Raw genomic sequence first — 25,982 nt, 5'->3', positions numbered from 1 at the left:
AACCACAACATTCTGGGGGCAAAAAAAATAAAAAAACATCTTTATCCTTTGAGAGCCATTTAATAGTAGCAGAGTATTCTGACAAAACATATTTTGCAAGTTACATATTGCAAATATTTTATTATATTATAGTAAATGTTTTGTGAGCAACCAATTTTTTTTTGAAAGGCCCTTAAAAGCCTTGAAATTGATGTTATGTTATTTTATGTGATGTTAATGTCATGTTAATATAAATGTTTTATGTTCTGTTATGTTTCATGTTGTTATGTTAGTTATGTTAATGCTGTGTTGTGTTATGTTACGTTATGATGTTATATTATGTTTTATGTTATGTTATGTTATGTTATATATTATATTATATGTTATATTATGTTATTTTACTGTATATTAACTGTATATTAAGCACGCGCTCTCACTCACAGATATGTGCGAATGGATGAGTTAGGGGCCGTTCACACTGAACGTGTTTTTGCCTGTATCTGCTCTGTTTTTTCATTGTTTTCTGTGTAAACACGCTGGATGAACGTCCATACATGCTGCACTGTGTCGCTGTTTCTTCAGTGTCTCATGGAGGACTGGCACATTTTTAGACACTGTGTCAAGTTAATAAGAGCTTCAGGTTTCAAAAATGCACGCCGAAACACCTGCGTTCTGTTTCAGTCGTTGCACTGTGTCTAGATTGTTTTTTTTTTAGCGCAGGTGTCACAAAGATTTAACGTTCTGAACAAGTTCAGGTTGCAAAGAGGGGACTGTTACAATGTTTAACATTGTTCCAGATTGTTCTGCAACAAGCAAAGTTTCAGCGCTTGATAAACGACAATGTTTTTTCCTTCTGCTCTAGTGTGCTGAGGGGCCGCCGCACCTTGTGTGTTTATTGTTAGTTACGAATGTTGCCTACGATGCGTACATAAAATACAGCCTCAACATCAGAATATAAACTCCAGGTGAAAGTAAAGTAAATAAGACAGGAATATATTACTATTGTATACAACAAATCCTCAAAGTAATACTAATACTGTATCATATTATAATGACAAACTGGACAACAATAAATAATTGTTGTGTTATAATATTAATAAATAACAACTGAATTCCAAAATTTTACTGGGTGAAGTAGTAGGTTTTGCTCACAAAAAAATAAAAATAAAATAGTTTTGTAAAATATATGTAGGTAAATATTGTTATGTTATGTTATGTTAAGTTACCTTACCTTATGTTACGTTACGTTACATTATGTTATGTTATGTTATGTTACCTTAAGGTATGGCATTATACCTTACGTTATGTTATGTTATGTTACGTTATGTTATGTTATGTTATGTTATGTTATGTTATGTTATGTTATGTTACCTTATGGTATGGTATGGTATGGTATGGTACAATCAGCATTGTCAGGATGTCAATTTCCTGTGGAAATTTCAATTCACAGCTCAGGTAATTAGCTCAAAAACCTCTGTGCCCAGATTTGAGCTCCCATGAGCAAAGATGGCACCAACCGAGCAACTGCCTTTGAGATAAAAGGGAATTCTAACAGACAGAGAACTTCAGGTATTATAGACCTCCTTTCGAACAGTGAAACCAGGATTTAGTTATGTTCTTTTAAAAATGCATCCAGGCAGCAAGAAATGAGCGATCCTGACATTCAGTTCCACAGCCAGCGGCAAACGTATGCTTTAAAACATGCAACTTTAAAACTCATTTGATTCGCCTGGAGCCGAACACCTACAGTTGTTTCGATGAATTGTTATTTCGATGAGCGTTTATAGCAGGTAACTGAAAGTTCAGAAACCATGGCTGATGTCATACTGCGTCGAGAGTCCATCTCAAAAGGGCATGTGCTTGTGAGAACAAACATGATATTTTGATTACTTTGAAGGGCTTGAGCAATCTGAAAAGGTCGAAGGAGATGTCAAGTGTTGCAGGTATTTTTACGTGAACGGATAATGAACTCTTGAGGATTTCGGCTTGGGAAATAATGTTACGTCATCACGTCTGATTTTGCCCAGGCGTTTATTGATTTTGATGTTGCTATGGACATTGTGGCCTGTGGATCATGTGGTTATTGCAGTCGTGTCTCCCGCAGCCTTTGTTTTATGTTAGAACCAAAGACGACTCAAATTTATAAGCATGGCAGCTCTCATTATCTTGTTGTTTTACTTCCTACTCAATTGATAAAGCCATGGAAAGGTCAACATTCATAAAGGACTTAAAACAACATGGTGTATCATAATAAAAAGGCCTTGAAAGATTAATAGCAATAAGATCTGAGCTGGTAATGGAAATGTTGATTCAAACCCAACAAGGAACTCCCAGTAGTGACCTTTTGTATTTTTTGGATGTCAAAATACTTTCAGGAAGTTGACCGCATTATGGCTTACTTATATTTGTCTTTGCACATTAAACTGGAATGCACTGTAAAAAAAAAAAAAAAAAAAAGAAAGAAAAAGAAAAAGAAAGCATGTTAAATTACGGTAAAATACTGCCAGCTCTGGTTGCCGGAAAATCACTGTATGTCATTTCAGATGTCATTTCAGTATATATTACAGTTCACTTCCATATATATCTTTAATTGATATAATGTTAATATACCAACCTATTGGGATTACAAAAATCTGCTTTGCACTGCTAAATATACCATTAAGCACCATAGTAACACAGGTGGTAAAGCAAAAGGCCACATGAAGACTTAAATTTCATAAAGAGCGAGACTTCCAGGAGTAATGGTCAAAAAACATATATATATGTAATAAATGTGTTAGAAACACAAAACACCATCAGGGTAACACATGTGACACCAAAATAGTGTAACAGTTCAGTACATTAACTAAACAACATAAATGTAACATTAAACACCCCAATGTGCATTACTGATCGCAAAAATAACAAACATTATAATCATTAAACATAAATATTTCAATAAAGCATAATCAAATGTGATGTCAAGTAGGAACTTTTGCGAATGCCCAATTATTGTTTTTCACTGTAATTTTAACAGTAGTTTACTATAAATGTACATGTATTGTCTTGTTAAACATAATGTAAATGCTGACCGTTAACAGTAAGGTAAAGCATTATTTTTTACTTCTAAAAAACATTTTCTTTTACAATATGTTACCATAAAATTACAGGTATTGCCTTAAGCATAATATACAGTTTCACCATTAACTTTATGTTAAATCATACTTTTTACTTCTAAAAAAAAAAAACTATATTTTTCCCAAAAATTACATGTATTGTCTTGTTCAACATAATATACTATAATATAACATAATATAATATATTTTCACCGTTGACTATAAATCATGCTTTTTATTTTTAAAAACATATATACACTTTTATAGATATATACATATATCTATGATTTATTTACACATATATAGATTTTTTTTTTTTATCTATATATATATATATATATACACACATATATAAAAAAGACTAAACTGTGCATTGCACATAGTTATTGCTCAATGGGGCAATTTAATAGTTCATGAGATGGATAGCCTGAGGGAAAAAACTGTTCCTGTGCCTGACAGTTCTGGTGCTCAGAGTTATGAATCGTCGGCCAGAAGGCAACAGTTCAAAAACGTAATGGGCAGGGTGAGTGGGGTCCAGTGATTTTTCCAGCCTTTTTTCTCACTCTGGAAGTGTATAGTTCATGAAGGGGGGGCAAGGGGCAACCAATAATCCTCTCAGCAGTCCGAACTGTCCTTTGTAGTCTTTTGATGTCTGATTTTGTAGCTGAACCAAACCAGACAGTAACTGAAGTGCAGAGGACAGACTCAATGACTGCTGAGTAAAACTGTATCAGCAGTGCCTGTGGCAGGTTGAACTTCCTCAGCTGGTGAAGGAAGTACAACCTCTGCTGGGCCTTTTTCACAATGGAGTCAATGTGTGTCTCCCACTTCAGGTCATGTGAGATGGTAGTGCCCAGGAACCTGAATGACTCCACTGCTGCCACAGTGCTGTTTAGAATGGTGAGGGGGGTCAGTGTTGGGGTGTTCCTCCTAAAGTCCAGAATAATCTTCACCGTTTTGAGCGTGTTCAGCTCAAGGATGTTTTGACTGCACCAGACAACCAGCTGTTCAACCTCCCTTCTGTATGCAGACTCATTATCATCTCGGATGAGGCCGATGACAGTGGTGTCATCTGCAAACTTCAGGAGCTTGACAGAGGGGTCCTTGGTGATGCAGTCATTGGTGTAGAGGGAGAAGAGTATTAGGGAGAGCACACATCCCTGGGGGGCACCAGTGCTGATTGTACAGGTGCTAGAAGTGAGTTTCCCCTGTCTCACAAGCTGCTGCCTGTCCGTCAGAAAGCTGGTAATCCACTGACAGATAGACATGGGGACAGAGAGTTGGCGTAATTTAGTCCGGAGAATAGCTGGGATAATGGTGTTGAAAGCCGAACTGAAGTCCACAAAAAGGATCCTTGCATATGTCCCTGGTCTGTCCAGATGTTGCAGGATATGATGCAATCCCATGTTGACTGCATCATCCACAGACCTTTTTGCTCGATAAGCAAATTGAAGGGGATCTAGAAAGGGTCCAGTGATGTTCTTCAGGTGGGCCAACACCAGTCTCTCAAATGACTTCATAACCACAGACGTCAGGGCGACAGGTCTGTAGTCATTAAGTCCTGTGATTTTTGGTTTATTTGGGACAGGACTAATGATTTAGGATTTGAAGCAGCATTGGACTTCACACTGCTCCAGTTTATTGAAGATCTATGTGAAGATGGGGGCCAGCTGGTTAGCACAGGATCGAAGACATGCTGGCGAGACGCCATCTGGGCCTGAAGCTTTCCTCATCTTTTGTTTCCGAAAGAATGGCTCACATCATCTTCACAGATCTTAAGTGCTGGTTGAGTAGCAGGAGGGGGGAGGAGGGGGGTTGCAGGAGGTGTTGGTGTTTGTGTGAAGTGAAGGTCAGAGTGGGTGTGGGGTGTGAGATTGGGCCTTTCAAATCTGCAGTAGAACACATTCAGGTCATCAGCCAGTTGTTGGTCCACCACAGGGTTGGGGGTAGGAGTCCTGTGAGTTGTTTCATGCCACTCCACACTGATGCAGGGTCGTTTGCTGAAAACTTGTTTTTCAGCTTCTCAGAGTATCTTCTTTTAGCCACTCTGATTTCCCTGTTCAGTGTGTTCCTGGCCTGATTGTACAAGACTTTATCCCCACCCCTGTATGCATCCTCTTTGGCCTGACGAAGCTGCCTGAGCTCTGCTGTAAACCATGGTTTGTCATTGTTGAACTTTAAATAAGTCCTAGTAGGAATGCACATATCCTCACAGAAACTGATATATGATGTAACAGTATCTGTGAGCTCGTCCAGTTCTGTGGCTGCAGCCACAAAAATACTCCAATCAGTGCAGTCAAAGCAGGCTTGTAGTTCCAGCTCTGCTTCATTGGTCCATCTCTTTACAGTCCTTACTACTGGCTTGGTTGATTTTAATTTCTGCCTGTAGGTTGGAAGAAGATGAACCAGACAGTGATCAGAGAGTCCCAAAGCTGCTCTTGGGACAGAGCGATATGCATCCTTTATTGTTGTGTAGCAGTGATCCAGTATGTTCCTGTCTCTGGTGGGGCATGTAATGTGCTGTTTGTATTTGGGCAGTTCACGTGTGAGGTTTGCTTTGTTATCCCCAAGAATAATAATAACTGAGTCCGGGTATTGTTGTTCTGTGTCTGTGATTTAATCAGCCAGCTGTTGCAGCGCTGCATTCAAACACGCGTTTGGCGCGATTTACACACTCACCAGAATAAACGAGGAAAACACTCACGGCGAGTAGAAAGGCTTACAGTTAATAAAGAGCACTTCCAAATTAGGACAGCACATCCTCTTTAACGTTGTTACATCTGTACACCAACTTTCATTGATGTAAAAGCATGTTCCACTGCCTCTCGTTTTCCCCGTTAACACCGCGATGCGATCTGCTCTTAACAGCTGGAAGCCCGGCAGATGTAACATGCTGTCCGGAATGGCTTCACTCAGCCAGGTTTCTGTGAAGCACAAGGCAGCAGAGTTTGAAAAATCCTTGTTTGAACGGGTGAGGAGATGTAGTTCGTCTGTTTTGTTAGGAAGAGAGCAAAGATTCGCTAGATGAATACTCGGCAGTGCTGTTTGAAAGCCGCACCGACGGAGTTTGACCAGCGCGCCTGCTCGTCTCCCTCGCCTGTATCTCATAGCACGTTTAAACAACACAGCTGCGCCTCCGACTAAAATGTCCAACAAAACGGCAGAATATTAAAAAACCGGGAGAAGGTTGTCTGATATATGCTGCCAAATGTTCAGCAGTTCGTCCCTAGTAAAACTGAATGTAAAAATATTACTAAACATAGGACAAACAAACAAAAACAACAAAACAACTGAAGAGCTACACACCGAGGCGGCCATCCGTGGCGCCATCTTGAATAGATCCATACCAATACATTTATGTAGCCTAATTTTTTTGTAATGATAGCACAAATTTCGGGGCTCTTTAACACAAAAGCGGCTGGCTGGACTGACCAATCGGTACATGGCAGTTTTCTGCCAATTCGGTAGTTCAACTGCTCTATGTGTACTAGATCTATAAGAATAGAATTATGCAATTCCTTGGAGTGAGAGTGAACGAGGAGGGCAACATTCGGATCTGTTCAACGCAATAGCAGCTGGCTCTCTGCTAGCCACCAATGAGCAAAAGTTTCCTTCTATTTAGAAATGAATATCATACAAGGATAAATGGACCTGGTAAATTGCAAGTAAACTCTGTATATAGGATTTAATGCATAAGAAAAGATTAATAACCCTAAATTTAAAAGGAAATTAAAATAAATTCAGAAGAGGTCACTATTGTTTATTGCTAGTATCATATACGTTATAAATAAACTTAGAGAAGTGATACAAGTGGCAGGAGGACTGACACATCATGTGATCCATCAGTGCCAGCTTCTGCCAGTCAGCGAAAGATCAAACCCCTATCATTCACTGCTTGGCGCAAACAACACAAAGCCAAACCCTTTATGCTTTTGCGACCCACTTAAAATGTAGAGACATGCTTGGCGCCAAGTTGGTTTGTCCATTCTCTTGATATTGCTCACATACCAACCCCTCCGGGTTTTTTCTTTTCTTTTTTTCTCCCCTTTTCTCCCCAATTTGGAATGCCCAATTGCCAATGTGCTCTAAGTCCTCATGGTGGCGTAGTGACTCGCCTCAATCCAGGTGGCGGAGGACGAATCTCAGTTGCCTCCGCGACTGAGACCTTCAATCCGCGCATCTTATCACATGGCTTGTTGAGCGTGTTACCGCGGAGACACAGCACGTGTGGAGGCTTCACGCTATTCTCCACGGCATCCACGCACATCGCACCACATGCCCCACTGAGAGCGAGAACCACATTATAGCGACCACGAGGAGGTTACCCCATGTGACTCTACCCTCCCTAGCAACCGGGCTAATTTGGTTGCTTAGGAGACCTGGCTGGAATCACTCAGCATGCCCTGGATTCGAACTCACGACTCCGGGATGGTAGTCAGCGTCAATACTCGCTGAGATACCCAGGCTCCAGGCTTTCCTTTTCTTACATTTTCTTTTGATTTTTGGGATAAAATATCCTGACAGGTTTCGTAAGATTCACCCAGCCTAATTTTTGACTAGCCATCAAATCTCTGGTTACCTTTATTTTCAAATGTTTCCTTTGCTTGGTGTTCAAAATTGTACTGTTCACATGGGTGCACACTTCTATTTCTAACCATTATTTGTTCATCCTGCTTTCTCAAAAAAAAAATTTGTTTTTATTATTTTGATCTGTAATATCTGCTCTTCCCAGGAGGATTCAGTCCAAATCTGAAAAGGTTCAGGATTTAAATAGCTCAATGTTCTCGATTCTTCAGCCGATGAGGTTGAAGCCCCAGCTGTTGGGCTGAATGTGCATTCAGTTCAATTATTTATGTGCTGTCCCCTGCCTGATTACTCAAATCAAAGGAGTTATGCACATTCATGCCAGAATAATGTGCTGGAACAGTGGTATTGATTTACAATCTGACTGTAAACAGAATGACCCAGCTGTTACTTTTATAGCCATATATTGTACAAATTAATAAGTTGTTGGCTGATTTTATGAAGGAATAAAGCATAACAAACCCATAAGCTTTTCTTGTTGTTTACAATTGCTTATCTCAATTGCTTATTGCTTAAAATGGGCTTCATATTCTTGTCTAAAAATGTATTTAGAAGGTGGGATGCCATTTACAAAATCCAACAACAGGTTGCAAACGCTGTGTCATGTTGATTTATCTAGACTGTATAAGGTGGCTTGTTTTATTTTTCCATTGTTCAGATAATAAATACGCCCCAGCCGTGACATTGAATGGATATATATTCATACTGGGAGGAGCGTACGCCAGAGCCACCACCATCTATGACCCCGAGAAAGGAAACATCAAAGCAGGACCCAACATGAACCATTCGAGACAGTTCTGCAGGTAACCAGCTCGTAAACCACAAGTGACCTTATGATGAGGCCAAAAATTCAGAATGATGACGAACATCTGTCCATGTGACCGATATATCGGCCGGGCCAATCAAAAATATATGAAATTTGTCCGTTTTGAGATGAAAGAATTATTCCTGGTTCAATACAGATCTCAGTCGATAGCATTTGTGGCATAATGTTGATTACCACCAAAAATAATTTCGACTAGTCCCTCGTTTATTAAAAAACAAAAAGCAAAACTAACGGTTACAGTGCAATGGAAGTGAATGGTGGCAATCCATAAACATTAAAATACTGTTTCAAAAGTATAGCCACAAGATGTAAAAATTATATGTGTTGAAATGATTTTACTGTGACAAAATCAGGAATTTACCAGCATTACAGCATTTACCAGCGGTACATTGTGATGGCAACAAAGTTGTAATATTGGATTTAACTTAGCTGTCTTGTGGCTATACTGGTATTTTAACTAGGGATGCACCGATGTATTGGCTGCCGATATTTACCGGCCAATTATTGACCAAATTAAAACCATATCGGTGATAAGCATGAAAACACTGATATGAAAAACTGATGGTTGATTTATAATTCATCAGTAACACATTTTGTAAAAACTCTGTGAATTTAAATGCACAATCCAGAATTAATAATAGCCACAATATGTAGAAGGTTTGGCACTCTTAAGAACATGTAATATTTAATTTTTATTTTGTCTCGTTCTCACGTTAATGTGGAAAAAAACGCCAAAAATGGCTACATGGACTATAGGCTACATGATGAGGGAAACCATTCAAAACACTCTGAAACCAGCAGACTTTGACTTCAGAATCATCTGTATGATATCCATTAATGCTGCACGATTTATTGAATTAAGATTGAAATGGCAGTATGGCTTTATGCGACTACTAAACCTTAAAAGGCTGCGTTTTATAACCTTGTTTCATATCAATCATCATTTTATCATATTTAGAGAATTTAGAGTTATGTGTAAAAAAAATAAGAGTTTGTTAAAGTTCAGTATATATATGTGCATATGCTATAATTAAATTGTATTACATTATGGCTAATACAACATAAATATTTTTTATGCAATTGGATTTTTCACTTGCAGTTGTTAAAATGGGCAAAAATATCCCATAGACTTGCATTGAAGGAGTGACCCGTGCTATATCTAGAGACCAGAATATAATAGACACTTGAAGGTGGACTTTTTTGACATAGGTTAATAAGCAACCACCGAGTACACACTAGTAACCACTTAGCAACCGCACTGCAGTGAACATTAACACTCTCGGGACACCTTAGCAGCCAAGCACTACTCACATTTTCTTAAGAAAATCTCATGTTTGTTTTTTAAATCCAACAAGTTCGGACTTTGGTTTCAGCTGGTCAAAAATTACAGTAAAAGCTTTCTTTTACAGTTACTCAACAGTTTTTTTTCACCCTCTCAAGCCTCTCTAGTATGAAATATTGGATGCTTTTTGTTCTAAAAGGCAGTTTAAAAAATTGTATTGCTTTAAAACAGTCTGATATGATGCATAAAGAGGGTGACTTTTGTTGTTGTTGTTGTCATTGTTATTTATATAGTGACATATTTATGCACATTATCCGCATAATGCTTTCAAATATACTTAAAATACAATTCCTGGTCCGTAACTGCTGTCATTACATAATGTTAATGAACAGAATACTCATTAACAACCATCATCAAGTAAATGTAGATTGATCCAGCTGAGAAAAGCACATTTGATAAAGTGATGTGTTCCAGTTTAAACAAAAACTTCTGCTTGCTCCCAAGACTCTGTTTGGTGTCCCTTATGGTCTGGTTGTGGGCTCGATTTGGTATTCACAGTAGACACAGTAATTAGCTCAGTGGCAGATGAATCATGGACGAGAGGCAGAACAATCACAGCTCCTAAAACATACACAGACACTTTTACACTTCTGCCTTGTATATGAGATACAAATATGTTTCCCAGAAACGACACGTCAGCCACAGTCACACTCCCACGAGTTTCTGCATTAGCATTTTGAAACCTGTCGAGGGTTTGAAATGAATATGGCAAAAAGGAGACTAGAAGGTAGAAGAGTTGTCTCATTCGTCACTTAGACAGTTTTACAACAGAAAAGCTTATAAATGGGACATAATCTTCAGCACTGTGCTTATATACAGTGTGAAAATTATTCTTTTTTGCATTTCTCTCCTTCAGTACAAGTTTTTTGTTGCAAATTATATTATCAGAATAATAGCATGAGTGAAAAGTTGAACTGACAAATAAACATGACTTTTTAGAAGTTAACATGACAGAATGGACTCGAACTGGCATGAACAAAACCTGATGATTGTGTTATACAACATGATTTCAGATGATAAAAGAGCCATCTATATAAAGGAGTTCACAAAACTGTCTGACCGGACCTGACCAACACAGTCAAATTTGAAGCCCAAACCGGACCCAAAACTGACACTACAAAGAAAAAATATCAATGCAAATGCATGCAAAAACACTGAATGTGCATGTCTGCAAATGAGAGTGTTTGCACGAAACAAGCTACGTTAAAATACAAAAATGATATTGAATAATTGGAAAAGAGTGTTATGGATCTTAATCCTGTTGAGCTTTTGTGGGATCAGCTATACTGTAAGGTGCGTGAGAAGTGCCCGACAAGACAGTCACATCTATGGCAAGTGCTACAGGAAGTGTGGGGTGAAATGTCACCTGAGTATCTGGACAAACTGACAGCTAGAATGCCAAGGTTCTGCAAAGCTGTCATTGCTGCACATGGAGGATTTTTTGATGAGAACACTTTGAAGTAGTTTAAAAAGTTCTGAACATTTTTTTTCAAGTTGTAATAGTAATTTTTCATGTTATTAATGTCCTGACTATACATTGTGAACCCGAAGTTATACTTGAAAAACTGGCCTGAACTCGGCCCAAAGCCCAAAGATTTGTCGGGTCCCATCGGGCTCGGGTCAAGTAGCTGACCTCTATTTTGGATCCCACAGGGGTCCAGATCTAAGGTCGGATTTCCTTGCTCTCTGAAACAATTTAAATTCATGCTGGATAATGTGATCATCCCATTTTGTTCATGTCAGCTCCAATGCATGGTTACTTTACAGCAAAATGGGAACTTACCAAATATTAAAGGCCCCAGCATACTCCCAGAGAAGTTCTTCTTCGTTCTTCGCTCAGAACCAAAAAGAAGTTTGAAACACCTGAGCAACGGTATACTGTTTGTAAATATTTAGACACCAGCCACACGGCTGTAGAAGGTATTTAGAGGAGCATTTAAATATGAGGACGCACAAGACTATGTAAAACTTTAACTAATGTGACATTAAAATGTGTTATCAGTGACTTCATGCCTCATTCTATGAGTAGAATTCACATGAGATGAGTAAAAGAAGCTGTTTTATCCACTCAATGATGATTTAAAGTAATATATATGCAGTAGCTAATGTGTAATTTGTTATGTTTACATTCTGCATTAATGGCACTAATGCGCAAACACGCTGTATGCAGCCATAATATGCAGCGGTTACACTCTGTTAGTGTAATTTATGATGACACTGATAGTACTGCAAAGATGGGTGTATAAAAGAGTGTTAATGGGCAGAATACAGACAAAAGAATGATGATAGACATATCTTACTTTGGACAGATTTGTGATTGACTTTCGGCTACAGCACATGAGTGAAGCAGCATATCAAACAACAGAGTGAATGAGCAATTAAGAGTATTTGAGTAGATTTTGAATCCCTTTTGTAGACAAATTAAACCAAGAAAATCACACGACATGTTTTTGGAAAACATGTGAACGATCGTACAGATGTAGGTCAATTTGCACCAGCTCGCTAATAACTCTGAGCTCCAGGCCACACCTACCGATGACATGGACCGATGGCAGTAAGGTGTTTAGCAGCTGAAGTTTTCCTAAATGTTTGAGCCAGCAAGCTGTTACGAATCACTGAAATGAACTCCTTGGTTTTGACCAGATTTTGTTCTAAATGACTTCACCGTTTGGTCTTCGATTTCCAAATGCCTTAAGACATCCTAAATTCATGTACATTTTTCAGTTTAACTTTTCACTTAAAATGTTATGCTGATAATATAATTTGTAATTCAAATATTATATTAAAGGATTTTCACTAGTGCTCTCAGACATTTGGACACCACTGTCTGTGTGGTTAGACATCCAGTAATGTGTTCTCATATTACATTCTCGTCATCTACAGTGCTGTGGTGCTGGACGGTAAGATCTACGTGACCGGAGGTATCGTGAGCAGTGAGGGTCCAGCGCTGGGAACCATGGAGGCCTTTGACCCCTGTGCCAATGTGTGGACCCTGCAGCAAAGCATGCCCTGCCCGCTCTTCAGGCATGGCTGCGTGGTTATTAAGAAATACATCCAGAGCGGCTGACACATGTGAACATGACTCTACCCTCTCCTGCACACTGAACACCGACTTTCTACACACCCGGGATTAGACGTGCTGATACCGAAGCCCATTTAACTCTCTCTCTCACACACACACCCACTGGGAATATAGAATCTGATCTGCTCTGTTGGGCGCACATAGGCCTTCATGTAATATAGCACACCTGACAGAGCTGTCACTCCACTCTCCAAAGTCTGTGTCTTTTTTCTTTGAAGATATTCCTTTTTATCTCCGTTAACAAATTAGCAGTTTTTGCATTGCAGGAGTCATCATTGCTACCTTTTTAATGTTTGCATCATTGTACTTTTCTTTCTTTTTTGAGCAATACTTGAAAATTACACTGTCTGGTTGCAGTAATCCGTGTAAGGGTTCACTCAGTCATACTACTGTTTCATCATCTCACTTCAGAAGCACTTTTTAATAATGTAGAGGAGCAAATGGAGACTATGTTTCACTTTGTTAGAACCTACTAAAACTTTAATATAATTGTACAATCTTAAAGGGATAGTTCACCCAAAAAAATACAATTATGTCATTGTTTACTCACCCTTATGTTGTTTCGAAATTGTATGACTACTTTTTCTCCAGTTAAACACAAAAAGAAATGTTTATATATATATATAAATGTTCATGCTGCAGTTTTCCATAAAACAAAAATATACAATAAATGTCAAGCTCCAAAAATGACAAAACAGTCACCATAAAAATAGTCCATACAACACATGTGCAATATTTCTGGTCTTTTAAAGTCAAACATAAGTGTTTCATGATGAACAGACCACAATTTAAATCATTATATGGTGAATATCTTGCCTTCTGCAGCTCTCAAATCTCATACATGTTCAATGTTGGTTAGATTACTTCTGAAATGTAATCTGGTATGGACTACACATAAACTAAAATTTTAATCTTTTAGATTAAAATGTATAGGTAATCTAATATTGATTACTTGTTGCATGTTTTGATGAAAATTTAATTTTAAGTGTATCAAGTAGAGGTCGGCCAATAGTTTTTAGAATATCAATAACAAATCTTAATCTTTCCTTACTATGACAGGCATAATGGGTACAAGAGTCTAAAATAATCAAAATCCCAGATGCAATTTATTGTGCAACCGAAATCCCAATAATAACCTTAAAAAAGAAAGATTTGGTGCATAGTACAGAACTTTAACTATTAACAAGCCCAGTATACACATACTTATTTCAGGACTTTTATTTTGGAATGAATGAGACTTTGCTCCGTTACAATACTCTATATTTAAGTATTTACCAAATTAATATTTTTATAGCCTATATTCACCAGATTAAAACTATCAGCAACTATCGGCATACATTTTTGCAGATAACCGATAGTTCTAAAAAGCAACTATTGGTACCGTTTAATCGGTAAAACCAATATATCAGTCTACCTCTAGTATCAAGTACCAATTTACACTAATTAAAATAAAGGAATTTTCTGTGTTTAATACAAGTTAAGCTCAACCAACAGCATCTGTGGAATGTTGATAACCACAGAGAAATAATTTAAAAGAAATAGCCGATAACCGATTAATCGGCCAATAGTTTTTATAATATTAAAAACATTTCTTAGTCTTTTCTTACTATAACGGTCACAAACATAAAGGCTACAAGAGTCTAAAATAATCAAAATCCCAGATGCAATTTATTGTGCAACCAAAATCCCAATAATAACCATAAAAAATAAAGATTTGGTGCATAGTACAGGACTTTAACTATTAACAAGCGCAGTATACACATACTTATTTCAGGACTTTTATTTTGGAATGAATGAGACTTGGCTCCGTTACAATACTCTATATTTAATATTTACCAAATTAATCTTTTTATAGCCTATATTCACCAGATTAAAACTATCAGCAACTATCGGCACACATTTTTGCAGATAACTGATAGTTCTAAAAAGCAACTATTGGTACCGTTTAATCGGTAAAACCGATATATCGGTCTACCTTTCGTATCAAGTGCATATTTACACTAATTAAAATAAAGGAATATTCCGTTAAAACTATCAGCAACTATCGGCATAGATTTTTGCAGAAAACTGATAGTTCTAAAAAGCAACTATCGGTACCGGTTTACCAGGTAAACCGATATATCGGTCTACCTCTAGTATCAAGTACCAGTTTAATCTAATTAAAGGAATAGTCTGTGTTTAATACAAGTTCATCTCAATCAACAGCATTTGTGGCATAATGTTGATAACCACAGAGAAATAATTTCTACTGTTTTTTTTTTTTTTATCGGTTACTGTACAGCACTAACAATTGAAGTGAACTATTGGGTGAACTATACCTTTAATTTCATATCTTTTAGTTTTATCATAAGATTCATATGAATCAGACACAGTATGTCTATATGGTTCGTGTAATGTGGGAAGACCTTCTCTTTCCATGAGGAGTTTGTGAACAGTAACACGGGTGGAAATAGTCTCACCTCTCTCCGACACCATCCAACTGAAAATTGTTAATTTACAGGATCTTGGACCGGAATGTGAATGCAGACTGGATGCCTCAAACTGAACTGATGTAAAATTTGTAGCTTGATTTTTGGACTGTTTCACACTTTTCTGGCACGTTGCCAAAGCACAAACAGGAATTCAAACAGGAAGTGTTTGCCTTTATTTCCTCTGCATTGCCAAACGGTGAGGATGGCGCGACACGCTGTCCGACAGGGACAACCATTCTCAATCTCTGTAAATTACAGGGGAAAAAAGTTTATTTTAGAAACTATGCGTGTTCACAAAATGTTTCTAGACAAATGTATAGAATGTTGAAGAAATGTATTGTACAAAAAAACAAGCTGTTATTGTTTAAATTAATGATTTATTGCATAATCATTCATTCAAACAATAATATGTATGCGAAATACAATGTACATTCATAATGAAAGTATTATTGGTGTCTCGTTTTTTATGACTGTATCTGATTATTCTTGGATGATTCTGCAACAAAATTATGTTAGTCACCAACACTCATCAAAAACATAAATAAATCTTTAGTTTTTAAAGATAAAGGGCATTTTTTGGGAAACAAAAAATGATTTCGATTTTAGTATTTCATGGGAATGCTTTATTTAAAATGTACAAAGGCCCCTAAACATTTTGGACGCTAGCCACATTTAAACATGTCTGAATGTCATTGCATTTGATAACTAGTTTTACGCTTTTTAATTAAGATATTTTATTTATTCATATTTTCTTTTTATAAATACCACTAATTACAACAAAACTACACAGTCATATCAACAACCATCCAGTCACATAATTATTCAGATTTAAGGTCTACATGTAACTACCAGTTCTTGGTTCATTTAAAAATCGGACATGACTAAATTAATGAACTGCGGTTAAGTTAGTGTTCTCTTACTAAAAAGATTGATAAGAGTCATTTGTGCGGGATGTAGTGGTGTATGTTTTGCCATGTAGATTTAAAAGAACCGGCTTGTAAGAGTCATTTGTTTGGAAAATGGAGTACATGGTCGCTCTGTATTTTTCACGCTATAGATTCAAAAGAACCAGCTCATAAGAGTCATCTGTTCGGGCATCGGATCACACTGGTCACACTGTATGTGTCGCACCATAGATTCAAAAGAATCAACTCATAAGAGTCATTTGTTTGGGAAACGGACTACAATGGTCACACTGTAGATCAAAACAACCATCTCATATAAGTCATTCATTCAGGAATCAGACTACAATGATCACGCTTTACAGTAGATTCAAAAGAACCGGCTCATAAACAACCAACTCATAAGAGTCCGGGAATCGTTCGGGAATCAAACAACACTGGTTGTGCTGCATGTTTCGCGCTATAGATTCAAAAGAACCGGCTCATACGAGTCATTTGTTTGGGAATCAGACTTCACTGGTCACAATGTATGATTCAAAACAACCAACTCATCAGAGTCACTCATCCGAGAAACAGACTACACTGATCGCGTTGTATGTTTAGAGCTATAGATTCAAAAGAACCAGCTCATAGGAGTCATTTGTTCAGGAATCAGACTGCACTGTATTGCTGTTTCTCAATGTTCATTCTTTTTGCGTTCTTACATTCTTGTGGATGTCATCACCCACCTCCAAAAAAAGAAAGTAGTTATGAGGTGGTTGAGTTTACATATCGCAGCACATCTTAAAACTCGCATAGATGTGTTTTACGTCCTCATGTCTTCCGAGTTCGCTCTTTCAGGGTAGTTAGACGACTGATATTTGCTAGAAATGCAAGAACAAGAACGAGTTCTTAGCATTGAGAGACACCCTATGTTTTGAGCTAAAGATTCAATATCACACTACACTGGTTGCTTTGTGCAATAGATTCAAAAGATACAGCTCATTCAATCATTTATTTGGGAATCAGACTACACTGGTCGCGCTGTACAACAGATTCAAAAGATCCGGCTCATTTGAGTCATTCGTTCAGAAATCAGACTACACTGGTCGTGTTGTACAGTAGATTCGAAAGATCTATCTCATTCGAATTATTTGTTTGGGAATCAGACTACACTGGTTGCGCTGTACAGTAGATTCAAAAGAACCATCTCATATGAGTCATTCATTCATCAGACAGACCTTATTGGTCATGCTGCAAGCTATGTTTCACGCTGTAGATTCATAACAACCGACTCATAATAGTCCTTCAATCGGGAATCGGGCTACACAGGTCACGCTGTGTGATTCGGGTTGCTGATTTGACACCAGATGATTAAAAGTAGTTGAGCAAAAATGGCTCAGAAATGTGAAGTTCTGAGAAAAGCTCCAGCAGCATTTGAGCGCATATGACACTTGCTTTCATATTTTGTTATTTAATGCAATGACATTTACACATTTTAAGTGTCCAGATGCTTTTCAGAACTGCTGTAGTATTATTAAGTGCCACCCAAGAATATTTTTGTCGTAATTCAGTATCGACTTGCACTAGTGCATGACACATTCGGAACATTAGAGGTGAAAGTGACTTTCTCCACCTAACTTCCATCACCTGTGCGATAACATTATAAGTTTTGATTATTATGATAATTTAGGTCCATTTTATCATCATCTCAGATATATTATATTGGCTTATGCCCTAAAGCTGTCACACAGCATGAATGAAAATGTGCCGTTGGCTTCGTGCCATTTTGGCATTCTCCAAATGTTCCCACCCAATATTTACTGATGTGGAACAGTTCGTTTCCTTTGCTGTTGCACAGGCCTCCCTCCCCGCTCGAACAGCCGGCTGTATAAATAGCATTAAAGAGCTGAGCTGTGTGATTCCAGTCTGGCAGGATCCGTAAATGCACACGGCGTCTTCCAGCACCTGCACCTGTCTCTCTACATCTCTTGCCATGAGCTTGCGGGCCCGTCCTTCAGATAATAGATCACCATCCTATCCATCAAGATGAGTTATCCAACCCCTTCTGGCATTTAAATAAACTAGGCCACTGTTCCTCTTTCTCATATCCTGTGGGTATGTTCACTGTGCAAACTCAGTTTTTTATGGATCTGTGTTTGGGAGGCATGTTATTGTGTTCAGATGTGGACTGACAGGTCTGGATGCACATTAAACCTCTTTAACAGATGGTGTCAGTGAATGTATTTACATGCACACCAATGCACTGATAACAACCAAAAATCAGCTTATTCAAAAAATCAGACCAAAAAACGTGTTTACATGAGACTTGAAATCATCAGGTCATTCTCTGCTTTTGACATCAAAAAGTAAACAGTCATGCGCACAACACTTGCGCACTTTGGATAAGCCAGGTAAAGGTGTTTGTTTACATGCAACGTGAAAATGGGGTAATAATAATAAAAAACCTTCATGTGCCAATTGGTTTATTCTTGAGCCGTTTATACATTTACATGGCCTTGTCGGCTTATAAGGCATAATCGGTGTAAGATGCGTGTAAACGCGTTTAGTCTTAAAACCGGTGCCAAAACTTTTGCCCCGCCTCACAATACCAGATTTCGGTAACAATACGTTTCTATGCGTTAATATAGGTGAATGCATTAGGTTTAATAAAACATTTTTTAACAACATTTATTAAAAATACTATTAAAATAATAAAATAAAAATGAATTAATAAAAGAAAAAATACAATTGTTCATTTTTTAATGTTAGTTCATAATGCTTTGACTTGATTTGATTGTTTTGATTTGAAAAATGCATTAGTATATGTTGAAATGAACATTATAATCAATAAGTGCTGTAAAAGTACTGTCCATTGTTAGTTTGTGTTAACTAATGTAGTTAACTACGGTTCACAAATACAACTTTATTGTAAAGTGCTAACCAGATTTGTGTTTATGGATTATTGCTGTAAATATCTAGATTGCAATTAATTTTTTTTATTTTTAAATACAAATGGCATACTTACAGTTTTCTATCCGAACTGGGCGCTTTGTACCAGCAGAATGTAGGAATTGTGTTCATGTGTTTAAATGATAATAGGTTTGCAATTAGAAATGTAAATGGGAACAATGCTTCCTGTTCATTATTTATTGAACAATAGCTCAATATGAGTTTTGGCAGTGTTTGTCAAACCCCAGCACTGACGTTCCAGACACAATTCCTTCTGGAGAGGAAAACTCTGGCCCTTTGAGGAAGCAGTGTGCCCCCACACTCAATTATTGCCATTATTCTGACCAAATTTACCACAGAGAATATGCACATACTGGATTATGGGGCTTTCCCCCCCTCTAGTTCTCATAACTTATGATTTTAACTCTTCATAAACCTTCTTGACAACTGCTAAATTAATCAAATTTTGCATTAACACCAAAGTAATTACAGGGTTTGTATCATATGGCTGTCTTTTTCTTTATTTAGCTGAATTATTTCTGTTTGCTACTTGCATTAGCATCGCAAAATGTACTCAAAAATAAGGCTCGGCTATTTATTTAAAGGAACAGTTCGCCCAGAATGTGTAGTCATACTGGTTTGGAACAACATGGGGGTGAGTAAATGATGACATAATTTCATTTTTGACCAAACTATTTCTTTTGCTCTTCATAAACCTTTTTTAACAACTTTTAAAATCAACCTTGTGTTAACTCCACAAACATTACTGTTGTATTTTTCTTTATTTCACTTCATTATTTGTTTACAACATGCATCTACAGCAAACATAACCAAGGATAAGGATGCAGCGTTGATTGAAGATAAAAGCGAACAACACATGCAGACTGTCTCATTGATGAACTAAATGTGTTTCACTAAACTATTGACCTCATACTGCCTGCTTCTGCGTCGATTTCATTTGCTGCGTAAACAGATCCAAACGAGTCTAAACATAATATAGCCTCTGAAGAGAAGAAGGAAATTTGCCTTCCTCATTTAGACCCTGATTAAAGTGGAGGAGGTGCGGTCAGGCACTCAAGAAAGAGCCAAGAGAGTAAATTATACATTACTGGCTCTCTTCATCAATGGATCTTGAGTAGATAGCTATTCTGCATCCACAAATTCATGCTTAAAAATTATGTTGTACTGTGTATATTTTCATCCGAGACACATCTCTTTCTTAGTGTTCCATTAGCGGTAAAGGCCGAGCGGTAATCAAGGGGAAATAGGAATGAGAGAGTCATTGGCTTTTTGGAGACTCTTATGAAATGGGTTTGATGGCCTTCTGTTGAAAAGCAGAGCTGTTGGAGTATACGGAAATGTGATGGCAGATGATAAGGAGACACTCTTTGTATTTATGGATGTATTTGTTTATTTATTTATTTTTGTCATCCACACAGTTGTTCTTACTTTTAAAGGGACAGTTCACCCAACTGAGTAATTCCAGGGTTGCTCCATACTCCAGGGTTGGCCTGGCACACTTGAGCACATACATGCACACTCTTGAAACCTAGGTGTGTTAAACTGCTTTCTCTTAATCCCTAAAAAGATGCAAGGAAAAAAAACCATTTCGATTTTACATGACGTTTCAGAAAGCCACTTTCTGCAGAAACCCTGGGATAAGACATTTTATTATGTGCATATAAACGGGGTCTTGACTGAATGAAAATATAAAATGAAAGCTAATCTCAGGTGGAGAGCTGTAGTTCCAGCCACACAACTTTGCAATTCCGTTTGCGAATGTTCATTGGTATGGAGGACCCAATGTGACAATACTGAAATAAATAAATACACATACAGTATGGTGCAAAAGTCATAGGCACATAAGATGTTTCACAAAAACTCCCAAATATTCCTTTTGCAAATAGAATAGAATAGAAGAACAGGGAGCCCTGCAACAGATGTCATGGCCCTCACAGACCCCCTACTGAACATCATGTCAGTCTGAGATTACATAAAGAGACAGAAGCAATTGAGACAGCCTAAATAGATAGAAGAACTGTGGTGAATTCTCCAAGAAGCTTGAAACATCCTATCTGCCAACAACCAAGAAAAACTGTGTCCAGGTGTACCTAGGAGAATTGGGGCTGTTTTGAAGGCAAAGGTGGCCACACTGAATATTGATTTTGCTCTTTTTCTGTCTACTGGACTTTGTATGACATTAATTGATAAATGATAACTATTTATGGCATTATTTTTGAAGACATCCTCACAATGCAACATTTTTCACACGTGCCTAAAACTTTTGCACAGTACTGTATATTTGGAAAGAAATGTACAAAATGAAAAAAAAAAAAGTGTACTTATAAATAAATAAATAAATGTTAAAATACGACATAAATTAGTATTTATACGTTTATTTCCTTTTTATGCATTATTGTATTTATTTCCACAGTTATTTATTTACTCATGTTATTTAAAAAACACGCCCCCCATTACCATATGGATGAGAAATGTATAAATAAATAAACATGTGAATAAATACATGTATAAATAAAAAGGAATGTGGATTTAAATATATTTATAAATAAATGCATGAAGAAATAAATACAAATTTGGAAATAAATATAATAATGCATAAAGAGGAAATAAATGTATAGAATCACTTTATCAGATTAGAACATTTCTTCATTTATTTCTTAGTAAATTTTTTCCATGTTTTCCATTTCATTGCAAGTATATATATTTATACTTTTATTTTTTATATTGTCACATTCTGTCCTACACACATTGGAACTATGGTTTTGGGCAGGGGTGTAGTAATTCCCCCTCCCACCCCCCCCCCAGTAATCAAAACAAGCAAGTACAACCCCCCTATATTTACACCATGATCAATGGAACATGTAGATGCAGTATTTAAGACAAATCTACACCCGTTCAACTACTTTGGTAACAATTAAACTTGTGACCATAGTTGGCCAACGATCCTTTTACAAAGATTACTCTCTTTTGTGTTCCATCTTATACTATAGGTCATACAGGTTTTAAATAACATGAGGACCATATATTCGTCCAACGAATCATAAATCAAAGTATTGTTGTTGCATGATGTTGTTCCACACCAGTGAGGATTCATTAATGCTGGTGTTTGTTTCCATTAGGAGAAAGCTGCTTTCTGTAGGATGAACCTACTAAGGACCTGTTAACTTCCCATCAAAATACCTCTCCTATATATTACCTTTACAAATGTCTCTCATTGGGTTTTTGGTGGTTATAAATCTTGGTTCTCTTTCAAATGACATGAAATGAATGAAATGACATCTATATGGTGATATTACAGTTAGCCAAGTCAGACTTTATCTTCTAGCTAGGTTGAAAGGTGGTAAATGTAATTGGAAATGAACAGATATCTGGTCTGCTCCAAATCTCTCCACTAAACCCAAGAGACTGTCAAATGAAAGCAAATAAAACAGAGAAAATGGGCAAGAACCAACATGTGTACCATTAATAGCTTTTCACAAGTTCTCAATCTCATATTTTCTGCGAAAATGGATGTAGTATGATCTTAGGATGGGTAAAAGAATTATGTGCTTTTAAATAATGAAACACTGTGAAAGTGTCATATCATGGAAAACATGATTTCTCTTGCTGTGCTGTTCACAAAAGAAAATGTACTTTTTATTGAAACGACTCCTGTAGAAATGTTCATAGTTGACGGCAAGTTCATCAAATTCATTTACTCACCGATTTGACGTTCCAAACCCGTATCACTTTTAGGGTTTCCACGGTCATGGAAAACCTGGAAATATATGGGAATTTTAAAATAGTGTTTTCCAGGCATGGAAAAGTCATTGAATTTAATGAAATATTAAAAATCGTGGAAAAGCCATGGAAATTTCTATAGTGAATGTACATTTTTCCAAGATTGGCTCTGCTCTGAAATATTTTCCCGGCTAGATGTTGCTCTTGTGTTGGGTAAAACATGATCGCAAGCCAAAGTGTTATTCGAGTTGTGAGCAAATTGTTCATTTGATATGAAATCGGTTCAAATTATTCATCTGATCTGTCAGTTGATCTGTCAGTTAAAAAATGTTATCAAATTAAATTAGAATAAGGTTCCATTCGTTAACATTAGTTAACAACATTAGTTAACATGAACTAACAATGAACAATAATTTTACAGCATTTATTAATCTTGGTAAATATTAATTACAACATACTGTACTACTTTTTTTTAATCAAAAGTTGTATTTGTTAACATTAGTTAATGCACTATGAACTAACATGAACTAACAATGAACAATAGTATTTTATCAACTAACATTAAAGCTGCACTACTTTGTGCTCTCTAGCGACACTACTTTGTGCTCGCAAGCAATTTGCGGAAGAACACTTTACGTGAGTCGTGTTTCAGCACTGCTCTTCTGGTGGATGTGTCTCATGATTTGAGCTTTGCCTGTGTGTGATCATGACAGGAGAAATATAGAGCTGGAGTCATAACGTGCTATTTTCATGTTGATATTATGTTATACAATTAATTACTTGCTTTGATGAAAATAAACAACACTCGTATTCACATATTTTGAATGAATGAATTTTACACGTATATAGCGCTTTTCTGACATTACATTCAAATAACTTTTACATAAAGAACAGGGGACTCAATCACCTCAATCAATACCAGTATATTTTAATGATTATTCAAGTGTTTTATCTACTATTAATGTATGCTTTTATACTACACTTATCAATTTAAGAGGTTAAACTCGTGATATGGCTGATTCGAGTTCAATGTAAGACTTTATTATTTTTATATTATATTGTACAGCCTCAGTTGATAATGCAAATGAACCATAATACTACAATAGTATATCTATGCAATGCACACAATAACACCGTAAACAAAGGATTCAATAATAATGGGGATAAATATACTTTATTAAACATGAAAATAATATGCTTAAATATGCAATATAACAGTTAGAATAACATTTCAGAAGTCATAAATATTAGTAAATATGTCACAGTAACTTCCCCCGACAACGTAGATACATTACGATAGATTAAAACACGAGTAATGTTCGATTCATACAAGCATGACAAGCAATATTAGCTTCAACAACCCTACCAGAAAACATATCCATGCATTATAGCAGGTAAACAACTTCGCCAAACGGATAAACATCCATCTAGATTGATGTCCTGAACTGTTTGAGTGTTACTTAACAGCGGCTCGCAAACTAAAATTGTGCATTACCGCCATCTACTGTTAACATGGGAATGAAGTTTCTCCATGCGGAACACGTGAGGGCCGGTGCTTCTTTTCTGTGTTTACGGACATGACGTTATGACGCAAGGATGAACATCATAAGCCAATGATTTTGCGCCAAATAATTAAAGTAGTGCAGCTTTAACAAAGATTAATAACATTGTTAGTTCATGATACCTAATGCATTAACTAATGTTAACAAATGGAACCTTATTGTAAAGTGTTACCTACATTTCTAGTAATCAGAAACGTCTGGAAAATCAAGGAAATCCATTGGTCAAAAAGGGTGGAACCCCTGGAATTTTTTTTTTTTTTTCTGTGGAGCACAAATTAAGATATTTTAAGCTGCTCTTTTCCATACAATCAAGCATATTGTGATCAGTACCTTTCAAGCTTCAAATAGGACACAAAATATAATAAAAATAGTCAAAATTATTAAAGAAAAAAAAAAGATTATGGCTTAAAATAGTTTTAGCTAAAGCAGAGAATGTCAATTTTCATGTTGACTTCCCATTAAAATACCCATAGTGTTGTAATTTGAACATGCCCCTCAAGAACTTCCGATGAGATCTCCATTTAAACTCAACCTCAAATGAACACAGATTTCTCCTTGAATGTGCTTTCAACATTTAAATCCAATTATTAGATTCTGCCACAGAAAGATAGCTAATAACAACTGTGAATCTGTGTCTGTGTGTGCACGCCCAAGGGCAGTTCAACTTCACTGAGACAGCATAACCATAGAGTTTGGTTCACAAAGTCTGCGGTCAGTGTGTGACCTTTGCCCTGGTGCCCTTTCACCTCGCTGCCAACACTGTGAGCTGCAGTACTAGTGGGACAGATTGACTCTCTCTCTCTCTCTCTCTCTCTCTCTCTCTCTCACTGTTTCAATCTGACTCGCCCAGTGAAGTCCCTGCGTTGCCCCTGGGTGGTAAGACACCTGAGCATCATTCTGTCATTCACTGGCTGTCGCTCTCTCACGCGTGAGAGACCATCTGAGGTACGCCAGCTGCACACCTGCCCATCGGCAGCAAAAGTCAGCGAGAGCCAGATTCAAATGTACTGTAAATGTGAGATGATTTACAATAATTTCATTCATTTTATACAAACTCCAAAAATATGTATGTGTGCTATGTGTATTTATGTTAATTTATGTGTCATGCCTTTCCTCTTGCATCACCTGTATTGAAATCAGTTTCTCGATCGGTCGAGTCTGTGTAAAGTGTGTGTAAAATCTCAATTAAGTTGTGCCATAAAGTTCAAACTAAGGGCTTAATAACTACTAGTTAGTCAGTGCTTAAAGGTGCAATAGGGGGCCTGGGTAGCTCAGTGGTAAAGACGCTGGCTACCACCCCTGGAGTTCGCTAGTTTGCTAATCCCAGGACGTGCTGAGTGGCTCCAGTCAGGTCTCCTAAGCAACCAAATTGGCCTGGTTGCTAGGGAGGGTAGAGTCACATGGGGTAACCTCCTCGTGATCACTATAATGTGGTTCGTTCTCGGTGGGGCGCGTGGTGAGTTGAGC

The 25,982-nt window shown here is 37.1% G+C and overlaps 1 protein-coding gene across 1 annotated transcript in view; it reads left to right on the top strand.

Annotated features, from left to right (window-relative positions):
• LOC127455258 (kelch-like protein 29) overlaps window positions 1-15,792 on the top strand; it is a 179,294-nt gene extending 163,502 nt beyond the window's left edge. Inside the window, exons 12-13 of the mRNA XM_051722991.1 lie at window positions 8,317-8,461; window positions 12,710-15,792. Of these exons, the coding sequence (XP_051578951.1) occupies window positions 8,317-8,461; window positions 12,710-12,893 (329 nt within the window). The 3' untranslated portion in view covers window positions 12,894-15,792. The remainder of the gene's footprint in view (window positions 1-8,316; window positions 8,462-12,709) is intronic.
• Window positions 15,793-25,982: the final 10,190 nt, after the last annotated feature.

This window comes from Myxocyprinus asiaticus, chromosome 17 (genome assembly GCF_019703515.2).
Source record: "Myxocyprinus asiaticus isolate MX2 ecotype Aquarium Trade chromosome 17, UBuf_Myxa_2, whole genome shotgun sequence".
Taxonomy (NCBI): domain Eukaryota; kingdom Metazoa; phylum Chordata; class Actinopteri; order Cypriniformes; family Catostomidae; genus Myxocyprinus; species Myxocyprinus asiaticus.
Note: the sequence above shows the minus strand (reverse complement) of the source record. Positions and strands in the feature narration are given on the sequence as shown.